The sequence below is a fragment of the Ovis canadensis genome, chromosome 10, assembly GCF_042477335.2.
Source record: "Ovis canadensis isolate MfBH-ARS-UI-01 breed Bighorn chromosome 10, ARS-UI_OviCan_v2, whole genome shotgun sequence".
In the NCBI taxonomy this organism is placed as follows: domain Eukaryota; kingdom Metazoa; phylum Chordata; class Mammalia; order Artiodactyla; family Bovidae; genus Ovis; species Ovis canadensis.
The window spans coordinates 41664784-41683232 of record NC_091254.1 but is presented as its reverse complement, the minus strand read 5'-3'; the positions used below and the strand labels follow the sequence as shown (position 1 = coordinate 41683232).

The following is an 18449-nucleotide window of genomic DNA, read 5'->3' as shown; positions in this document are numbered from 1 at the left end:
TTGACAGCATGGGCACAAGCAGGGTCCTACTTAGTACGTAGGCCCAGTACAGAACTGTGTGTTGTGAATTACCATCCTCAGGGGAGAAAATCACAACCAGTAGGGTGTAAGAACTTCTCCCCAGCCGTCTAAATAGATGATTCAAAGATATACTCTATACATTCCTCAAAAAGTCCTCAGAGGGGTCAAGCCCCAGTTGCCCCTCGGATTGATCTTGATAATACAGGGTGCTCTGGCTTTACGTTCTCCTCTGTTTCACTTTTCTCAGTCTCTCACTGAGGATCCATTTGATCTTCTCCCGCATAAATTACCCACTTTGTTTGAGGGAGAGGGTGATCACTCTGGCCTAAGATGCAGGAACTTGGTTTCCTACTATCAAGGGCCTCAACTGTCCCCTAGAGCCTCAAAACCCTCCTATGGATTTTCTGTATCGAGCTGGCCAATGAACAGAGAAAGTATACAGGAGAATCAGGAGTTTAAACTGGAGAGGAGTGGAGATAGGACTCATCAGTGCAGACCTGCTTTCTATTGGCCAGAGCTCAGTCACAGCATTCCACTAATTACTGAGGAAGCTGGAGAAAGCATCCCTGTCCCCTGAGGGGGAACAGCAAAGAGGATTGGTGAACACAGAGCATTGTCTCTGCCACAATTTACCATGAATTTTCCATTCATAATCTCTTCATAATTTTCTCTTAGTATTTAATTTTATTTCCAAAATGCAGAAAGGGATCTGCCTATTAGTTCTGTGTTAAATGAGGGAATGGAACTATAACTGATGCTTTATTATAAGTTATATTTACCAATTATAATTGATCATTGACAATCAGAGAACAAATTATAAGAAATAGGGTCTGAACTTTCTCATTTTTATTAAATAAATAGAGGCCGGATACCAGAAAAATTTTCTGGGTATGCTCTCTGAAAAAGAAGGTCCAAATCTGTCCAAGTAGATGAAAAAAGAAGAAAACTCATAAGCACTGCTGTAAAGCCAAAGTTACATATATCCTTTTATGCCCTGAACTGGTCTCTCAGCTTCTTGCAACCATGAAATTTCTTCCTCTTTAAAGAAACAAGATTAGATCCAGCCTGAAGAAGAACCTTACTCCTGATTCTAGCAGTTACAAGTTGGCCCCAGAGAAGTGCACTGGGATGAAATCCTAAGTAGAAAGGTCTTGAGGTGGAAGTCTCCCAGGTTGTTTCAAAAGTTTTTTGCGAATAGAGACTGTGTCTTTATCTGATGTTGTTATTGATTGTGCGGAGTAATTTCCTGCACATATGAATAATTCAGTAAATATGATGATTCAGAGAATACAATAAATTCTTGCGTCATAAGTGAATGAAAGGGGGGACCTTGATAGAAGGTTATTACACATATTGAAAATTAATTCCTGTCCCGTTGCAGTACTTAGGATTCTGAACAATATGTAAAGTAAAAGTGTAAGTTAAATACGTAATTAAAATTACATACATCGAGAAAAGTGCATTTAAGAGGTGCAGTTTGAGTGGTCCCATTTCTGTAGCTTTTTCACGACCTTTTAGATTCCTTAGCTTTAAATCCAGTAAGAATCTTGAGGAACGGAGGTCAGGAAAGGTAATGAAGATTAGATCTTAATTTTAGCAGTTTACTCAATACAGCTTGTTTTGGTCCCTGCCACGTGAGACAAGTCCCAAGCCGGATATATTCTGGTGCCAAATATAGAACTCCACAAGGTAAATAGTTGGTAGGTTTCAGTGGAAGGAACGAGTGAATGAATGAACGAATGAAATGAGTTCAGAATGGTGGTCTCTCTGAAGTACCCAGATTTGACTCCTAGAGTATCAGAGCCAATTTTCCAGTTTTGCTTAGTAATTCCTGTACTATGTTAAGGATGAGAGCAAAGAGTAAATTATTAAATGAAACAATGAACATTAATAAGTAGGCGGTTCCGATATTGCGACCAATTCTGTCCAAACTAGGCTTCCGTAGTCTTTGCGTCCCTAACTACGCGAACACGCCGGTAGTGATGTCGCGAGATTTGGAGCTCGCGGGAAAACTTGTTTGCGTGTGTGAGTGGGGCGCGCGCGCGCGGGACATTAGAGTGTCTGACCCTGGGAAGTCGGGCTGGAATGAGCCTCTGGGTGGACAAATACCGGCCCTGCTCCTTGGGACAGCTGGACTATCACAAGGAGCAGGCGGCCCAGCTGCGCAACCTGGTGAGTCGGCGGGACGGGGCGGCGAGAGCCGGGGGAGGGGAGGAGCGCCACTCAGGGGTTTCGCGCCCCTCAAGAGCGGAGCTTCGCTCGGGCTTTAGATGTCAAGTGCTGTGGAGAACAGTAAAACAGGGACGGGGACAGACTGTGGGGCCGGGGGCTGTGCTTGCAAACAAAGAAAGTCTCCCTGAGGATTGTCCTGTTTGATTTTCTTAGCCATGGGATATATTTTATTTTCTTTGTCCCGTTTTTTATTGTATAGGGTTTGGAATAAATATTTGAACAGATTTAGTATGTTAGTCTTGAGTTAATAGATTTGCTTTTCAAAAGTATTCACCTGTTTACGTTTTAATCTTCAACTTAATAAAACTGTGAAACACGGCATAACTTTTATTTTTGCTGAGATCGAAATTTTAAAAATGAAGGCTGTATTTGTGGAGCATCTCCTTTTTCCATGCATTGTATTAGGTGAATAGTTCCTTTCCTTGACACTTCTTTCTTTCAGTGCCAACGTTAGATAAGTTTTTAAAGTATTAAAGTTCACTTAACAGCACTTCTGTTGATACTTATTTATTTTTAAATGGTTATTTATAAAATTACACTCACAAGATTTTATGCATCTGAAGTTAAGGTCCGTGTTCTTGTCATCTTTATAACCTTCACAGTGCTGATCCCCAAGCCTGACTGAGCATCAGAATCACCTGTGAACATATTCAAAATAAGTAGTCTTGTTCTGTAATACAGAACTACTCCAGCATCCTACTCCATTCTCTTGGTCTTAACTTGTGAGATTACACGGACCTGACTTCCAGCTCCCTGCATCTGCACTTGCTGGAGGCTTTTTCTTGCTCACACCTCTAAGCAGACTTGAAATGCTAGGGAATTAACACCTCCCCCATTTTTTTTCCCAAGCTAGCAAAGGTTTGAGGAGGGGTTTTGTATCATATTCCAGCTTCCCCACTCCTTGGGTGGTTTAATACTGTAATGTATTTTCACACTGGCTTCAGGTGTATCCCCAGCAGGATCAAGCTCCAGATGTCCAGAGTGGTATTTAAGTGGTAACACTTGTTGGCTGCCTTCCTTTCCCCACTTTGCTTTTCTTCTCCCCTAAAAAGTTTTCCTTTACCTTCCAAATAAAACCAAATGCACTCATTTCTTATCCAAGGGACTCTTCGTAGAAGTGCAAACTATGGCAGTCATCACAGTCTCAGTTACTGAATCTTAGTCTTGTGGATGGAGTCCTGGAATTAATCAGTCTTTCATTAAAAGTTTTTTTTAGCATATCTGATAGCCAGGTTTGGGATTTCTTGCTTTCTAGCATATAGTATTGTATCTTACATGTACTGTGCTAGATATATAAGTTCAGTTCAGTTGATCAGTTGTGTCCAGCTCTTTGCAACCCCATAAATCGCAGCACGCCGGGCCTCCCTGCCCATCACCAACTCCCAGAGTTTCCACAAACTCATGTCCATCAAGTCGGTGATGCCATCCAGCCTATCTAGCATTAATTCCAGGGGAATAATCGATTTCATAGTTAAAGATACATCTGTCTCTATGTTCATTGACACACACGTTTTTGAACTTTCATAAAGACATAAAATATTTCATACATAAAAAGTTTCTACACGTAGGGGTGGTGGCTTCTCTAGGGAAAATGCTTTATCCGTTTTATTCCAGGTACAGTGTGGTGACTTTCCACATCTGTTAGTGTATGGACCATCAGGTGCTGGAAAAAAGACAAGAATTATGTGTATTCTACGTGAACTTTATGGTGTTGGAGTGGAAAAATTGAGAATTGAACATCAGACCATCACAGTAAGCATTTCACTTTGAAACAAATATATATGATTACCTCCTTTAAAAACAATTTTTATGAGAAACACAGACACTATTCAATAATGTGTTATTAATAGTATGTGTTTATTAATAGTATGTGTTTATTAATAGTATGTGTTTATTTTTGTGTATTATCGTGGAAAAGGCTGTGAAAGGGCATATGCAGATTGTTTATAATGATCTGCTGTTAACTGGGGATAGTTTGGAGGTTTCATTAAGAATGGGGCTAACATTAGTGGTGATTTTTATTTCTTTACTAAGCATAAATTGTTTATATAATTAAAAAACAATGAAATACAGATAATAGGAGAAATAGCCAATAAACATTAAAAAAATAACTATTTTCTTTGTCCACAGACTCCATCGAAAAAGAAAATTGAAATTAGCACTATTGCAAGCAATTATCACCTTGAAGTTAATCCTAGGTAAGTGGCCACTACATAGAAATAAGCATTTTTAGAATAGTGGTGTTCAGACTTTTTTTTTTAAAGAGTAGAATGCTTTTTTGATATAAAATCATGTATGGAGAGACAAAATATAAAACAAATGAAAATGAAGCTGCCCTGTGTGAAACAGGAAGCCTAGAACCTTTCCACTTTCCCTTCTCTCTGAGATCCCTCCCCCAAGTCAAAAATTTTTAATAATTAAGTTCTTGCTCCCTAAAGCTCTGTGTGTTACATAAAGTGAATTTGGGTTACTAGTTCATTCTTTCCATTTTCTTTCAGTTTTTTAATTAGACGGTATATTGATTTAATAATACTGAGAAGGACATGATGGCTGTTTGGAAAAATAAACTAAAGCTGATTTCTTTGCCCTCTTTTTCTCATTAAGAGTTCTTCTGTAGCACGAATAGTCAATTGGAGATTAAGCTGTTTGTTTTTCAGGTGTTTGGAATTGACATTCAACCTAAATTAACCAGGTAACTTATTTTGGTTTGTGAGGTACAGGGCTTAAGTACTAAAGCAATGATATTGGTATAAATGACGTGCTGTGGTTCACAAAGAGTCGCAAGAGTCAGACACGACTGAGTGACTGAACTGAACTGAAACTTAATATTAAGAACATGTTTAGTGTTTTCAGTTACATTAATCGAATTGTAGTTGAGTATAGGAATGTTTCAGTTCAGTTCAGTCGCTCAGTCGTGTCCGACTCTTTGCAACCTCATGAACCGCAGCACGCCAGGCCTCCCTGTCCATCACCAACCCCAGAGTTTACCCAAATCCATGTCCATTGTGTCAGTGATGCCATTCAACCATCTCATCCTCTGTCGTCCCCTTCTCCTGCCCTCAATCTTTTCCAGCATCAGGGTCTTTTCAAATGAGTCAGCTCTCCGCATCAGGTGGCCAAAGTATTGGAGTTTCAGCTTCAACATCAGTCCCTCCAATGAACACCCAGGACTGATCTCCTTTAAGATGGACTGGTTGAATCTCCTTGCAGTCCAAGGGATGGATTCTCAAGAGTCTCCTCCAACACCACAGTTCAGAAGCATCAATTCTTCGGCACTCAGCTTTCTTTATAGTCCAACTCTCACATCAGCACATGACCACTGGAAAACCCATAGCCTTGACTAGACAGACCTTTGTTGGCAAAGTAGTATCTCTGCTTTTTAATATGCTGTCTAGGTTGGTCATAACTTTCCTTCCAAGGAGCAAGCCTCTTTTAATTTCATGGCTGCAGTCACCATCTGCAGTGATTTTGGAACCCAGAAAAATAAAGTCAGCCACTGTTTCCACTGCTTCCCCATCTATTTGCCATGAAGTGATGGGACTGGATGCCATGGTCTTAATTTTCTGAATGTTGAGCTATAAGCCAACTTTTTCACAATCCTCTTTTACTTTCATCAAGAGGCTCTTTAGTTCTATCACAATCCTCTTTTACTTTCATCAAGAGGCTCTTTAGTTCTTCTTCACTTTCTGCCATAAAGATGGTGTCATCTGCATATCTGAGGTTACTGATATTTCTCCCGGCAATCTTGGTTCCAGCTTATGCTTTGTCCAGCTCAGCATTTCTCATGATATTCTATGCATAGAAGTTAAATAAGCAGGGTGACAACATACAGCTTTGACGTACTCCTTTTCCTATTTGGAACCAGTCTGTTGTTCCGTGTCCAGTTCTAACTGTTGCTTGCTGACCTGTATACAGGTTTCTCAAGAGGCAGATCAGGTGGTCTGGTATTCCCATCTCTTTCAGAATTTTTCACAGTTCATTGTGATCCACAGTCATTAGTGATCCTAAAACACTTCAGTTTTAAATTTTTGTGAATGTAGTGTCATTCAGTTTGCTTAAAACTGTAATCACTGAAGATCTTCAAGATTTTTCTTAGCTTACGAATAAGGGTTGCTGTTGCTGCTGCTGCTGCTGCTGTCGCTTCAGTCGTGTCCGACTCTGTGCGATCCTAGAGACGGCAGCCCACCAGGCTCCCCTGTCCCTGGGATTCTCCAGGCAAGAACACTGGAGTGGGTTGCCATTTCCTTCTCCAATGTAGGAAAGTGAAAAGTGAAAGTGAAGTTGCTCAGTCATGTCCAACTCCTAGCGACCCCATGGACTGCAGCCTACCAGGCTCTTCCGTCCATGGGATTTGCCAGGCAAGAGTACTGGAGTGGGTTGCCATTGCCTTCTCCACGAATAAGGGTTAGTACTTATTAAATATTTACATGTATGTATTTACCACTATTTTTATTTTGTATAGTGATGCTGGAAATAGCGATCGGGTAGTAATTCAGGAGATGCTGAAAACAGTGGCACAATCACAGCAACTTGAAACAAGCTCTCAAAAAGATTTTAAAGGTATGTGATAATTTTTTTTTTTTTTTTGGATGAGGCAGACGCTTAAATTGTAAGCAGTGGGTATAAGAGGGAAATGTAATGAGGAATGTAAATTCCAACCATTTAGCAAATATTTATTAACCTGTTCTGTGCCAAGCACTATGCCACCTTTTTTTTTTTTTAATATGTAAAAGTGAAGAAGAGAAACAATCTCTGTGCTCCTAGGAGTTTATAGTCTAATGGAGTTGAATTGTGTGAAAAAGAGAACTGTTTGTGCCACCTATTTGTTATTTTAGAATTAGTAAAATATTTAGATGAGTAATGGAAAAACAATCTAAAATAGGGAATTTCATGATTTAAAAATAATGATTCTTTGAACCAAAGTTAATGTTCACTGGGTTTCCCTGGTGGCTTGGAGGTTATAGTATCCACCTGGAACGCGAGAGTGAGTGAGTGAAGTCGCTCAGTTGTGTCCGACTCTTTGCGACCCCATGGACTGTAGCCTACCAGGCTCCTCTATCCATGGGGTTTTCCAGGCAATAGTACTGGAGTGGATTGCCATTTTGGAGACCTGGGTTCAATCCTTGGGTCGGGAAGATCTCCTAGAGAAGGAAAATGGCAATATTTAATGCTTTTGACATATCTTGCCAAATTCTTCATTTGATTTGTGCTACTGCCAGCAGTATTTAGGAATGCCCATTTCTCTCTAACATTTATTAATTATTTTTAATCCTTGTCAGTGTTAGTAGAGAAAATAAGCTGTACTTTTTCTTTTAGTGAATGTGATAATTTTACCATTTTTCATTGCTCATTTTACTGTTTTGTGAATCATCTTACATATTCCAGCCTATTTCTTATCTTTTCTCCTTAATCTCTACATTTCAAAATAAAATTTTTTTTTCAAATACTCTTCTGTGGTCTTATAATTTTTCTTCTTAGCTCTCATTATTATCTTACTGGATCGTCTAATGAAACTGCTTTGTATTTCTGGAGTTATCCTCACTACAGTTTTTAATATATTTTGCTGTTTTCTGCCTAGCAATGATTTAGTTTTGCATTTTTTTTTTTTTTGGTGCTATCCTTGTCAGATATTGCGATTAATCTCCTTGTTTTTATTTTTTCTATTTATTCAGTTTGGGTTTGATTTCCAGAATTTGTCATTGGGAAGCATTGTCTTGGAAGAGAGCTTCATTTTGTTATTTTCAGTCCACTGCTCTGTCATATCTTATTGCATCAAGGTCCTTTAGTTCTTGTCCATGAATTGAACCCTATGGATGCTGTTCTCAGATTGGCTCTTATATTCAGTGTGCTTTTTGGGTGATTTAAGGTTCTCCTGTTCTGAAGATATCAGAAAGCTGGTGGATCCTAGCCACTTCTTCCCACACATAGTTTCTTGCTCTCACTTACTTATATTTAGGGTTCTTGGGGACAGCTTGTCACCTAGTTTCAATGTAAATGTTGTCTTGGATCTTGGAATCTTCTTTTATGGAAGAGATTAAAATGCTGCACTGCTACCACTGTCATCTTCTTGAAGTAATTTAATGCAACAGCTGGATTTAGTCCCTGTATACTGAATTTCTCAAACGCTTTAAGGCCAATCCTTGATTATGACCAGGTAGAATCTTATTGTGCAAGTAAGCAGATATCTTTATCCCTTATTTGCTACATCTCTTGTAATAGTGTTTTCCAAAGTATATTCCTTAGAATGCTAAGATTTTCTACAGAAGTACACACCTGAGTGAAATATTTTGGGTAAATGCAGCACACTATATCCTTGTCTTGGTGATTTTTACTGCATATAAGTATAAAAAGACTACAGTAGATTCTGCAACAAAATAACCTCTTTAACTTCTATATCCTAGTGTTTGATCTTAGAATTTTTTCTTAGTATAAATTTATTTATTTTAATTGGAGGCTAATTACTTTATAATATTGCATTGGTTTTGCCATACATTGACATGAATCTGCCATGAGTGTACATGTGTTCCCCATCCTGAACCCCCCTCCCATCTCCCTTCCTATACTGTCTCTTTGGGTCATCCCAGTGCACCAGCCCTGAGCATCCTGTATCATGCATTGAACCTGGACTGGTGATTTGTTTCACATATGATAATATACATATTTCAATGCCATTCTCCCAAATCATCCCACCCTTGCCCTCTCCCATAGTCCAAAAGACTGTTCTATATATCTGTATCTCTTTTGCTGTCTCACATACAGGGTTATCATTACCATCTTTCTAAATTTCATATATATGCATTAGTATACTGTATTGGTGTTTTTCTTTCTGGATTACTTCTCTGTATACACTAATAATGAGAAAATAGAGAAATTAAGGAAACAATTCCATTCACCATTGCAATGAAAAGAATAAAATACTTAGGAATATATCTACCTAAAGAAACAAAAGATCTGTATATAGAAAACTATAAAACACTGGTGAAAGAAATCAAAGAGGACACTAGTTGATGGAGAAATATACCGTGTTCATGGATTAGAAGAATCAATATAGTGAAAATGAGTATAGCAATTTATAGATTCAGTGCAATCCCTATCAAGCTACCAATGGTATTTTTCACAGAGCTAGAACAAACAATTTCACAATTTGTATGGAAATACAAAAAACCTCGAATAGCCAAAGCAACCTTGAAAAAGAAGAATGGAACTGGAGGAATCAACCTGCCTGACTTCAGGCTCTACTACAAAGCCACAGTCATCAAGACAGTATGGTGCTGGCACAAAGACAGAAATATAGATCAATGGAACAAAATAGAAAGCCCAGAGATAAATACACACACCTCTGGACACCTTATCTTTAACAAAGGCAAGAATATACAGCGGAGAAAAGACAATCTCTTTAACAAGTGGTGCTGGGAAAACTGGTCAACCACTTGTAAAAGAAGGAAACTAGAACACTTTCTAACACCATACACAAAAATAAACTCAAAATGGATTAAAGATCTAAATGTAAGACCAGAAACTATACAACTCCTAGAAGAGAACATAGGCAAAACACTCTCCAACATAAATTACAGCAGGATCCTCTATGATCTACCTCCCACAATATTGGAAATAAAAGCAAAAATAAACAAATGGGACCTAATTAAACTTAAAAGCTTCTGCACAACAAAGGAAACTATAAGCAATGGGAAAAGACAGCTTTCAGAAAGGGATAAAATGATAGCAAATGAAGCAACTGACAATTAATTTCAAAAATATACAAGCAACTCCCACACCTCAATTCCAGAAAAATAAATGACCCAATCAAAAAATGGGCCAAAGACCTAAACAGACATTTCTCCAAAGAAGACATACAGATGGCTAACAAACACATGAAAAGATGCTCAACATCACTCATTATCAGAGAAATGCAAATCAAAACCACAATGAGGTACCATTTCACACCAGTCAGAATGGCTGCTATCCAAAAGTCTACAAGCAATAAAATGCTGGAGAGGGTGTGGAGAAAAGGGAACCCTCTTACACTGTTGGTGGGAATGCAAACTAGTATAGCCACTGTGGAGAACAGTGTGGAGAGTCCTTAAAAAACTAAATAGAGCTGCCATATGACCCAGCAGTCCCACTGCTGGGCATACACACTGAGAAAACCAGAATTGAAAGAGACACGTGTACCCCAGTGTTCATCACAGCACTGTTTATAATAGCCAGGACATGGAAGCAACCTAGATGTCCATCAGCAGATGAATGGATAAGAAAGCTGTGGTACATATACACAATGGAGTATTACTCAGCCATTAAAAAGAATACATTTGAATCAGTTCTAATGAGATGGATGAAACTGGAGCCTATTATACAGAGTAAAGTGAGAATTTTTTTAAAATAAAAATAAATTATTCCCACCATACCTATAACTTTTGTATGTTTTCTCCAAAGGGAAAAGTAGTATATTAGGCTTACTATTTAGGATTTCACTCTGAATAATGAGAAAGATAAATACTCAAAAGTTTGTTTTGTTTCTTCTTGACTCAGTTGTGTTATTGACGGAAGTTGACAAACTCACTAAAGATGCTCAACATGCCTTGCGCAGAACCATGGAAAAGTATATGTCTACCTGCAGGTTGATCTTGTGTTGCAATTCTACATCTAAAGTGATACCACCTATTCGTAGTAGGTGCCTTGCAGTTCGTGTACCTGCTCCCAGCATTGAAGATGTAAGTCAAGTTAAACTTTTCAGAATTCAGTTCAGATTTCATGCATACTGTGTGTACATCCCTATTGTGTTTGTTCTTGTTAAAAACTTAGTGAACTATGTCAGCAATTCAGAAATAGCTATGGCCTAGGTGCTAACTCAAACCATTATCTGTATAGTAGTAAATATCAGATACCAGTATATAGAAAATGTTCTTTTCTTTAAATCATCTTTTACTTTAAATAGGTAGTAATTGTGGATTTTATGAAACTAAGGGAAAGCTAGTTATTTAGTGGCTTCTATCTCAATCTGACTTAATTGGCTTGTAGAGGAGACTTGAATATTCAGGAAATAGATTTTGCAAGATGATTTGGGAATTCCTAGTCCAATTCAGAGACCAAAGTTAGTCTGAGTCAACATAACATGTATTTTTTTCCTTTATCATTCTTAATGCTGCTGCTGCTGCTAAGTCGCTTCAGTCGTATCATTCTTAATAGCAATCAGTAAAAATGCCAGTTTCTCACAATAAGCAAGTGTCTGCTGTTAATAGGTTTGAGGTGATTTTATGCAAAGTAGGGATAAGTGACATTGTGTTGTGAGTTTCACTTGTAAAGATTTTGAGAGTTTTAGAGTTAAAAATGTTTATAAAGCAGCAGGACCACCAAGTTACGTCTCTCCCATGAGTACTGTTCACATCTTAGTGCCTGAGTTGTGTTCAGTTACGCTTGTGCAACTCAACTTGGCAGCCTTGTGAGCAGTGTCTTTGCCATTTGCCACCAACCTGAGGCCCTTTGTCTCCAACTCCCTGCTGCCTCGAGGAGGCTGGCAGGCATGGAACTGGGACCAGATCTTTCTCCAGGTGCCCATCTAGTTGCTAACTCTACCTGATAGCTAGGTTAGACCCCTGGCTTCCTGCTGAAGGAACAGTGGATTAAGTTAGGGTAGTGACCAAAAAAAGAAAGGTTGGGGTTCTGTAACAATACTCTTAACAGAAATTGTCTCAGCATATAGTTTAACAGATTGCTCATTTTTGTTGATTATTTTATTTGTAGATTTGCCATGTGTTATCTACTGTGTGTAAGAAGGAGGGTCTAAATCTTCCTCCACAACTGGCTCATAGACTTGCAGAGAAGTCCTGCAGAAATCTCAGAAAAGCTCTGCTTATGTGTGAAGCCTGCAGAGTGCAACAGTGAGTAAAAGGGGTCAGTTACTACAGGAATCATGTTGTGACATAAACCACTCTCGTTTAATTTATTGTGTTCTCTTTTTGTCATGTAGATATCCTTTTACTGCAGATCAAGAAATCCCTGAAACAGATTGGGAGGTGTATCTGAGAGAGACTGCCAATGCTATTGTCAGTCAACAAACTCCACAGAGGTAACCACTATAAAAGATCACCATAAAAGTTTGATCACTGAGACAGTGCAGATATTCTAAGTTCTAGATTAGCTGTTTTATACTCATTCCATGTCATATAGCATTATAATTAAATTTAACTTATACTATACTTCTAAAGAAAAAGTAGGGTTTTAGACATTTAATGGTTCAGAATAGTTGGTGTATATCATGGCTTTTAAGAAGCTACTGGCATGTAAGTATGTAACTTAAACATAAATTGAAACAAATTTTGGAAGTTTAAGGTTTTTTTTCCCCCTCAGAATCTTGGATGATTTAATATTAATGCATGATGTGTCTAGCTTTCTAATATTGAAGATGACACTATAACTTTATAATTGATGTGTTATAGAAAGACTCTAGACTGTGGGTAGACTTCTAGTTCTACTAATTTTTAGCTAAGTGTCCTTAAGCAGGTAACTTTATAAACTTAGAGCTTCAGCTTTTTCATTTGTATAATGAAGAGAGATTGTGTGATAGTGGTTTGAGAACTAGAAGACCCTGTGCTCATGTGTGATGATAGGCTCCATTAAGAATAATACTGCGTATGTGCCGTCAGTATGTAGGAAGTGTTTTGTGCATATTTTTTGCACAGATGTTTCTGTTTACTTCTTGGGTCTCTTATTCAGTAATAGACCATACTGAAAGTACTTCAACCACAGCCTGTTGGATTTATTTTAGGAAACAGACTAGATTGAGTGCAACCAGTGAAAGGTAAGCTTCCCTGGTTTACGTGAACATAATTGGGAGAAGGAGAAACTGTGTTTCTTCTTTTAGGTAGTATATCTGAGAATTGTTATTTTTACAAGAAATTCTTCAAAGGAAATTGCAGTATGTACTGTTGGACAACCATAATAGATTAGAGGAGGTGAATGGTCATAGAACATTGGTACTTGATATTTTATCAAAATTTGCATTGAATTCCTCTTCATCTATTTTAGTTGAAGAAATAGTTTTTGAAAAGTGCCAGATGTTTTAAGTAGATTCTTGAGGAAAGAAACCTTGACTGTAGGAAAACGTGTGCATTCCATTTTGTAAATATTGTCAGGTAGTGAAGAAATCTCAAGTTTTAAGGAAATAAAATTCAAATGAAGCATGTCTGAGGAGCTTTTTACTTTCATGAAATATTTCCACACCAAAGGTGACTTCTTGTTTTTGTTCTGATTTTAAAGAAGAAAAATTGATGATAATAGTTGCTTTCCCACTCTTAAAGAGATTTAGGTACAGATGTTGCAGTATTTGACATTATTAAATGTATTTTTAAGACTTAAGTTGATTATTACTTTTCTTAATTCTGCTGCTGCTGCTGCCCGTTCCTCCAGTTTCCAAACAAATTTTGACAGCTCATAAATGAATTTGTCCAAGAGGAAGTGCTGCTGTTCCCTATTTAGATGAACAGATTTGGGATTTGATGCCACTGTGTGTTTAAAACAAAATATTCCTCTTAATTTCCGAAAGCCTTAAAGCTGTCCAGTAATACTAGGATGGCCACTGTCATTTTGAACATTGGTCTGCACATTACCAGTGACTCCTGATTTTTGACCTTGTAGTGCTGTAATATTTATAGTCTTGATTCTTTTTTTTGATACATCTTAGAAAATTTCTTATTTTCTAATGTGATATGTGTCTGTGATATGTGCTCAGTAGTGTCCAACTCTTTTTGACCCCGTAGACTGTAGCCCCGCAAGCTTCTCTGTCCGTGGAATTTTCTAGGCAAGAATACTGGAGTGAGTTGCCATTTCCTTCTCCAGGGGATCTTCCCCATCCAGGGATCTGAACCTGCATCTCTTGCATCTCCTGCCTTTGCAGGCAGGTTCTCTGCTCCACCTTTCTCATGTGAATAGCAGCTTAAATCTGATGAGCAATTATTATGCTGACATTTATACTATTTCATTTAATTCAAATAATAGTCCTATGAGGAATGCATTATTACCATCTTACAGATAGAAAACTGATTCTCTGGGAGATTGTTGCTTTTTTCAGGGACATTTGGTTAGTGAGAGGCAGAGGCAGTTCTAGAATACCATGTTTCTTTGATAGTATAATTTGTACTCATTATCACTTGTAACCTCCAAGAGATAATGACACAGGCTTAATAATGTAGAATGTATTAATTTTTTAGAAACAAAATCGTACTAGAACTGAGGATAAGAGAAGCATGAGAACATGTGTGAGATATAGACAGTATTGTTACAGTACAGTTTTATAGGTAAATATTGTGAATCAGTTTTTCAGAAATAAGCTATATACATTATTATTACCATCTGTCATTTTTACATTAAGGATCAGATTTTATTTGGGGTATATACTGTCATGTCCAAGAGACATTAAGGCCTTTGGAATCAGACTTGAGGTAATGCTGCTTCAGTTATATAAGTTTTGCTGGAAGCTTAACCTCTCTGAACTTCATGTTCTCTTCAGTGAGAGACTTGTGTTTGTGAGAAATAGCATACAGCAGTGAACCTCATACAGATAAGAGATTAAATAGATGCTTTGGCAGACACTGGAAGGGTATGGGCTAAGACAGATTTGTGCTTAAATCATGGCTCTGCTATGGTCAACTTTGTCAGGTTATTTAAACCATCCAGGCCTTAGTTTTTTCTTTAAAAAAAAAAAAAAATGGAGATAATGCCTCACCATAGCTGGTGTGGTGACTGAGTTAAATTATTGTCATAGTGTCTTGTGTATAGCAGTTGCTCAAAAAATGGTAGTCTTTTTTTCCCACTTACTTAGTTTTATTGTGGCACAACTTCATACTCCTGGAATCTCAGGAAAGGGGTCTTAACTTCTGCTTTGAAGAAATCTTTTAAAAATCACTTCCCTGATTGATCTGAAATAAAGAACATAATGCGATCTTGTTTTGGTAAAGATTCAAAACAATATTTTTTCTTTAGGGATAGGTAAGTATATTTAGAAAGATTAAGTTACTTTTGTAAATATAATTTGTTACTTTTCTTCTTGCTGTTTTAATATGTTACATGTATATTTCCCTCAACCAGTTTTTCTTCCTGAAAGTGTTATGAGGAGGGCTTAGAATTATGAGCTTATAGAGCCCTCCAACAAATGGCCATATTCACTTAGCCAGCCTGGTTTGTGCCTACCTGTACCCTCTTGTAATGCCCCTTTTATGACAAAACAGCTTTGTTTCTCTGCTATAATGTCTTTTTTCCTTTGCAGTCGAAATGATAACATTATGTTATATTCATGGCTATATTTCCTTTTCTTCTGTAATTGACTTATTATTTAATATTTTCATAACCATTTTCTCATTTCCTATGTATCATCTATCTGGAGAAGGAAAGAAAAATATTACTTGATGTATCATTAAAGTATATTAAAATTGGTGGTGTGAATAAGCTTAACCCTTACTATCCGTGAAGTCTTCTGTATTTTTAGTGTATATATATAAATACTATGTTGGTGTGTGTCTGTATATGTAAATGAATATAAATGTTGTCTGACTTTAAAACAGTTCTATAATTTTGTTTTAGAAAGATGAACTAAAGTTAGGAAAAGCTCCTGTATATATATCTTAAATATGATAAGCCATTGAAGAAAATGTTTGTATTGGGATGTGTAATTCTTACAGTAAGATGGCACAGTAGGTACTTGGAAAAATGATCTGTTTTCATCACAAAGTATTGTTTTGTTTTGTTCAGGCTCCTTGAAGTTCGTGGAAGACTGTATGAGCTTCTAACTCATTGTATTCCTCCTGAAATAATAATGAAGGTATTCTGATTTCAAATCTTGTGCTGTCTATAACCATACAATTTGGACTTTGATTATGGGGTATCATGGCTTTTGCTGCACAAAGATATGTTGTCAGTTCTTTCTGTCTAGCTCATTAGTTCAGCAGATACTCAGAGTCCAAATTGTATGGAACTTGTAAGGTGTGCCAGTCACCGTTAGGAGTGTGTTGAAGAAAACAAGGGTGGGCCTCCTTCAGAGAAGTTACATTTTGGTGAAATGGAATGGGAAACAAGAAGCAAGAGGATTTCAGAATGGTCTAAGTACTACAAAGATGAAATGATAAAAATGGAGGGCTGAGTTATGGAAGGTCAGTGATGGCTTCTGTGGAAGGTATGTTTAATCTGAAACTTGAAGGATTGAAAGATGGATCCATGCAAGTAGTCAGGGAATAGTATTAATATTTTAGACAGCAAGCCTCAGTGCACTTGAAAATTGAGGTTAAAGAAGGTGGTAGTGATTTGTGAGGGACAGCTTTAGGTCTGGTCTGAACCTAATTGACTCTCTAGCTAGAAGGATATTCTAGATTGACTGTTACATCTTAGGTAATACAGAACTTTTTGTTTCTTTGTATTTATTAAAATTACATGAAAACATTCAAATGATACTAAATATATGAAGTGAAAAGTGAAGGTTCCCCCTTCTGTTTTCATAAGCCCTCTTTTCAAGTCACATTGAATTGAGTCCATGTATGTATGTTTCACAAAGCTTTAGTGTCTTTTACACTATTTTGCTTTTTAAATTCAGCAGTGTAGTATGGATGCCATTTCATGACAGTACAGATTTACCTCATTCTTTTTGGTACATGACTGGGATTTCATTGTATGACTATACCAGTTTTTTGGATATAACCCCTGTGTTACAACTGAAGTCTAGTGTTAGACTTCAGGTTGTCTACAGAGTATTATAATTAATAATGCTACAGTAAGCATCTTTGTACTTAAATCTTTGTACACTGAAGTATTTGAGGTTGAAATATGATAGATAACTACCACATTTTTACTCTATAGAATAGTACGTTCTTTAGAAGTCTGCTTAGAAGTCTGCTGGTCCATCAGAAATAAAAAAGAGAACATATCAGTATTTAAGTTTCACTTCCTTTTTGAGTGAGAAAAGTAAAGCGTGTTTAGCTAATATTTTTTTAATTATTACTTTTAAAAATTGCTATTTATTTTTCTTTAGGGCCTTCTCTCAGAGCTTTTACATAATTGTGATGGACAACTGAAAGGAGAAGTGGCCCAGATGGCAGCTTACTATGAACATCGTCTACAACTCGGTAGCAAAGCCATTTATCACTTGGAAGCATTTGTGGCCAAATTTATGGCACTTTATAAGAAGTTCATGGAGGATGGATTGGAAGGCATGATATTCTGACATCTCTCAGTAATTCTTCCTAATATTTCTCAGTATCATCATTTATGTTCAATTTATATTGGAAGAGCTGCAGGTAAAATAAACTAACATTACTTAATTATGTGTTATTTGTGTTGTTTTTTTTTTTGGAGGGGGGAAGGTAGTAATTTCTTTGAATTATTAATCATTATTCTCTGAGTTAGATAACTGCTCCTGTACTATTGAAGTGTATTGAAAGGATACAACTGGAAACTGTAGAGTCTAGGAACATGATTTTAATTTACTTTAAAAGTATGTTTTCCAAGTATGCAGTGTTGATCCTCCCATTTCCATCCACTCTCCCCTGCTGAAGGAAATTGACCTAAAAAATCAGGGTTTGTTTTCTTACCTCCAGATGACCATTTTTGGCCACAGGTGCATAAATTTTTGCTTGGCAAGTCATTATTTTTAATCATATTTTCCCTCAACCAAGAATTATATTTTTGCAGCATATATAGGAATTAATTTTGAATTATAGCATGGGTATGGAGAAAATTGCATGGATCATATCTGTTAAAACTGTAGAAATCCAGCTTTTAATTCAATGATTCAGATTTGGTATAAGGTTGACTATTAAGAAATAAAGATCTTTTCATTAATACTTGAGAATCCTAAAGAATATCCATCATATTGTTCTGAAGCAAAGGTATATTACTGTTGAAATTATTCTTTGAACAAGTATGCTGTTATATTGTTGGTCCTATCCTTTGGAACATTTTTTATTCAGAAATTTGGTTCATGGAACAAAGGGTTTGCTTGACAGAAGTCTATGACAAGCTCTATACAAGAATATTGGGAAGACCTGCTTTTGTAGCAGTTGGTGCTAAGCAATCAGGAAGTGTTTAATTGGCAAAGACACAGCTACACACTCACTGAAAAACCTAAACCTGGAAAACTGTTCAGGTTAAGAGGAATGATGGTTGCCTTTTTTATGGGAGCAAGGTGTACTAATCAGGCCCCAACTGGAAGTTTT

General features: G+C 37.1%; 1 protein-coding gene across 1 annotated transcript; it reads left to right on the top strand.

Annotated features, from left to right (window-relative positions):
• Nucleotides 1-1962: 1962 nt before the first annotated feature.
• Nucleotides 1963-17555, top strand: RFC3 (replication factor C subunit 3). The gene is made up of 9 exons (XM_069601585.1): nt 1963-2193; nt 3868-4005; nt 4384-4451; nt 6716-6813; nt 10783-10964; nt 11995-12131; nt 12221-12319; nt 15997-16066; nt 17267-17555. The coding sequence occupies exons 1-9, from the start codon at nt 2107-2109 to the stop codon at nt 17456-17458; spliced, it is 1071 nt and encodes a 356-aa protein (XP_069457686.1). The 5' UTR covers nt 1963-2106; the 3' UTR covers nt 17459-17555.
• The last annotated feature ends 894 nt before the right edge of the window (nt 17556-18449 follow it).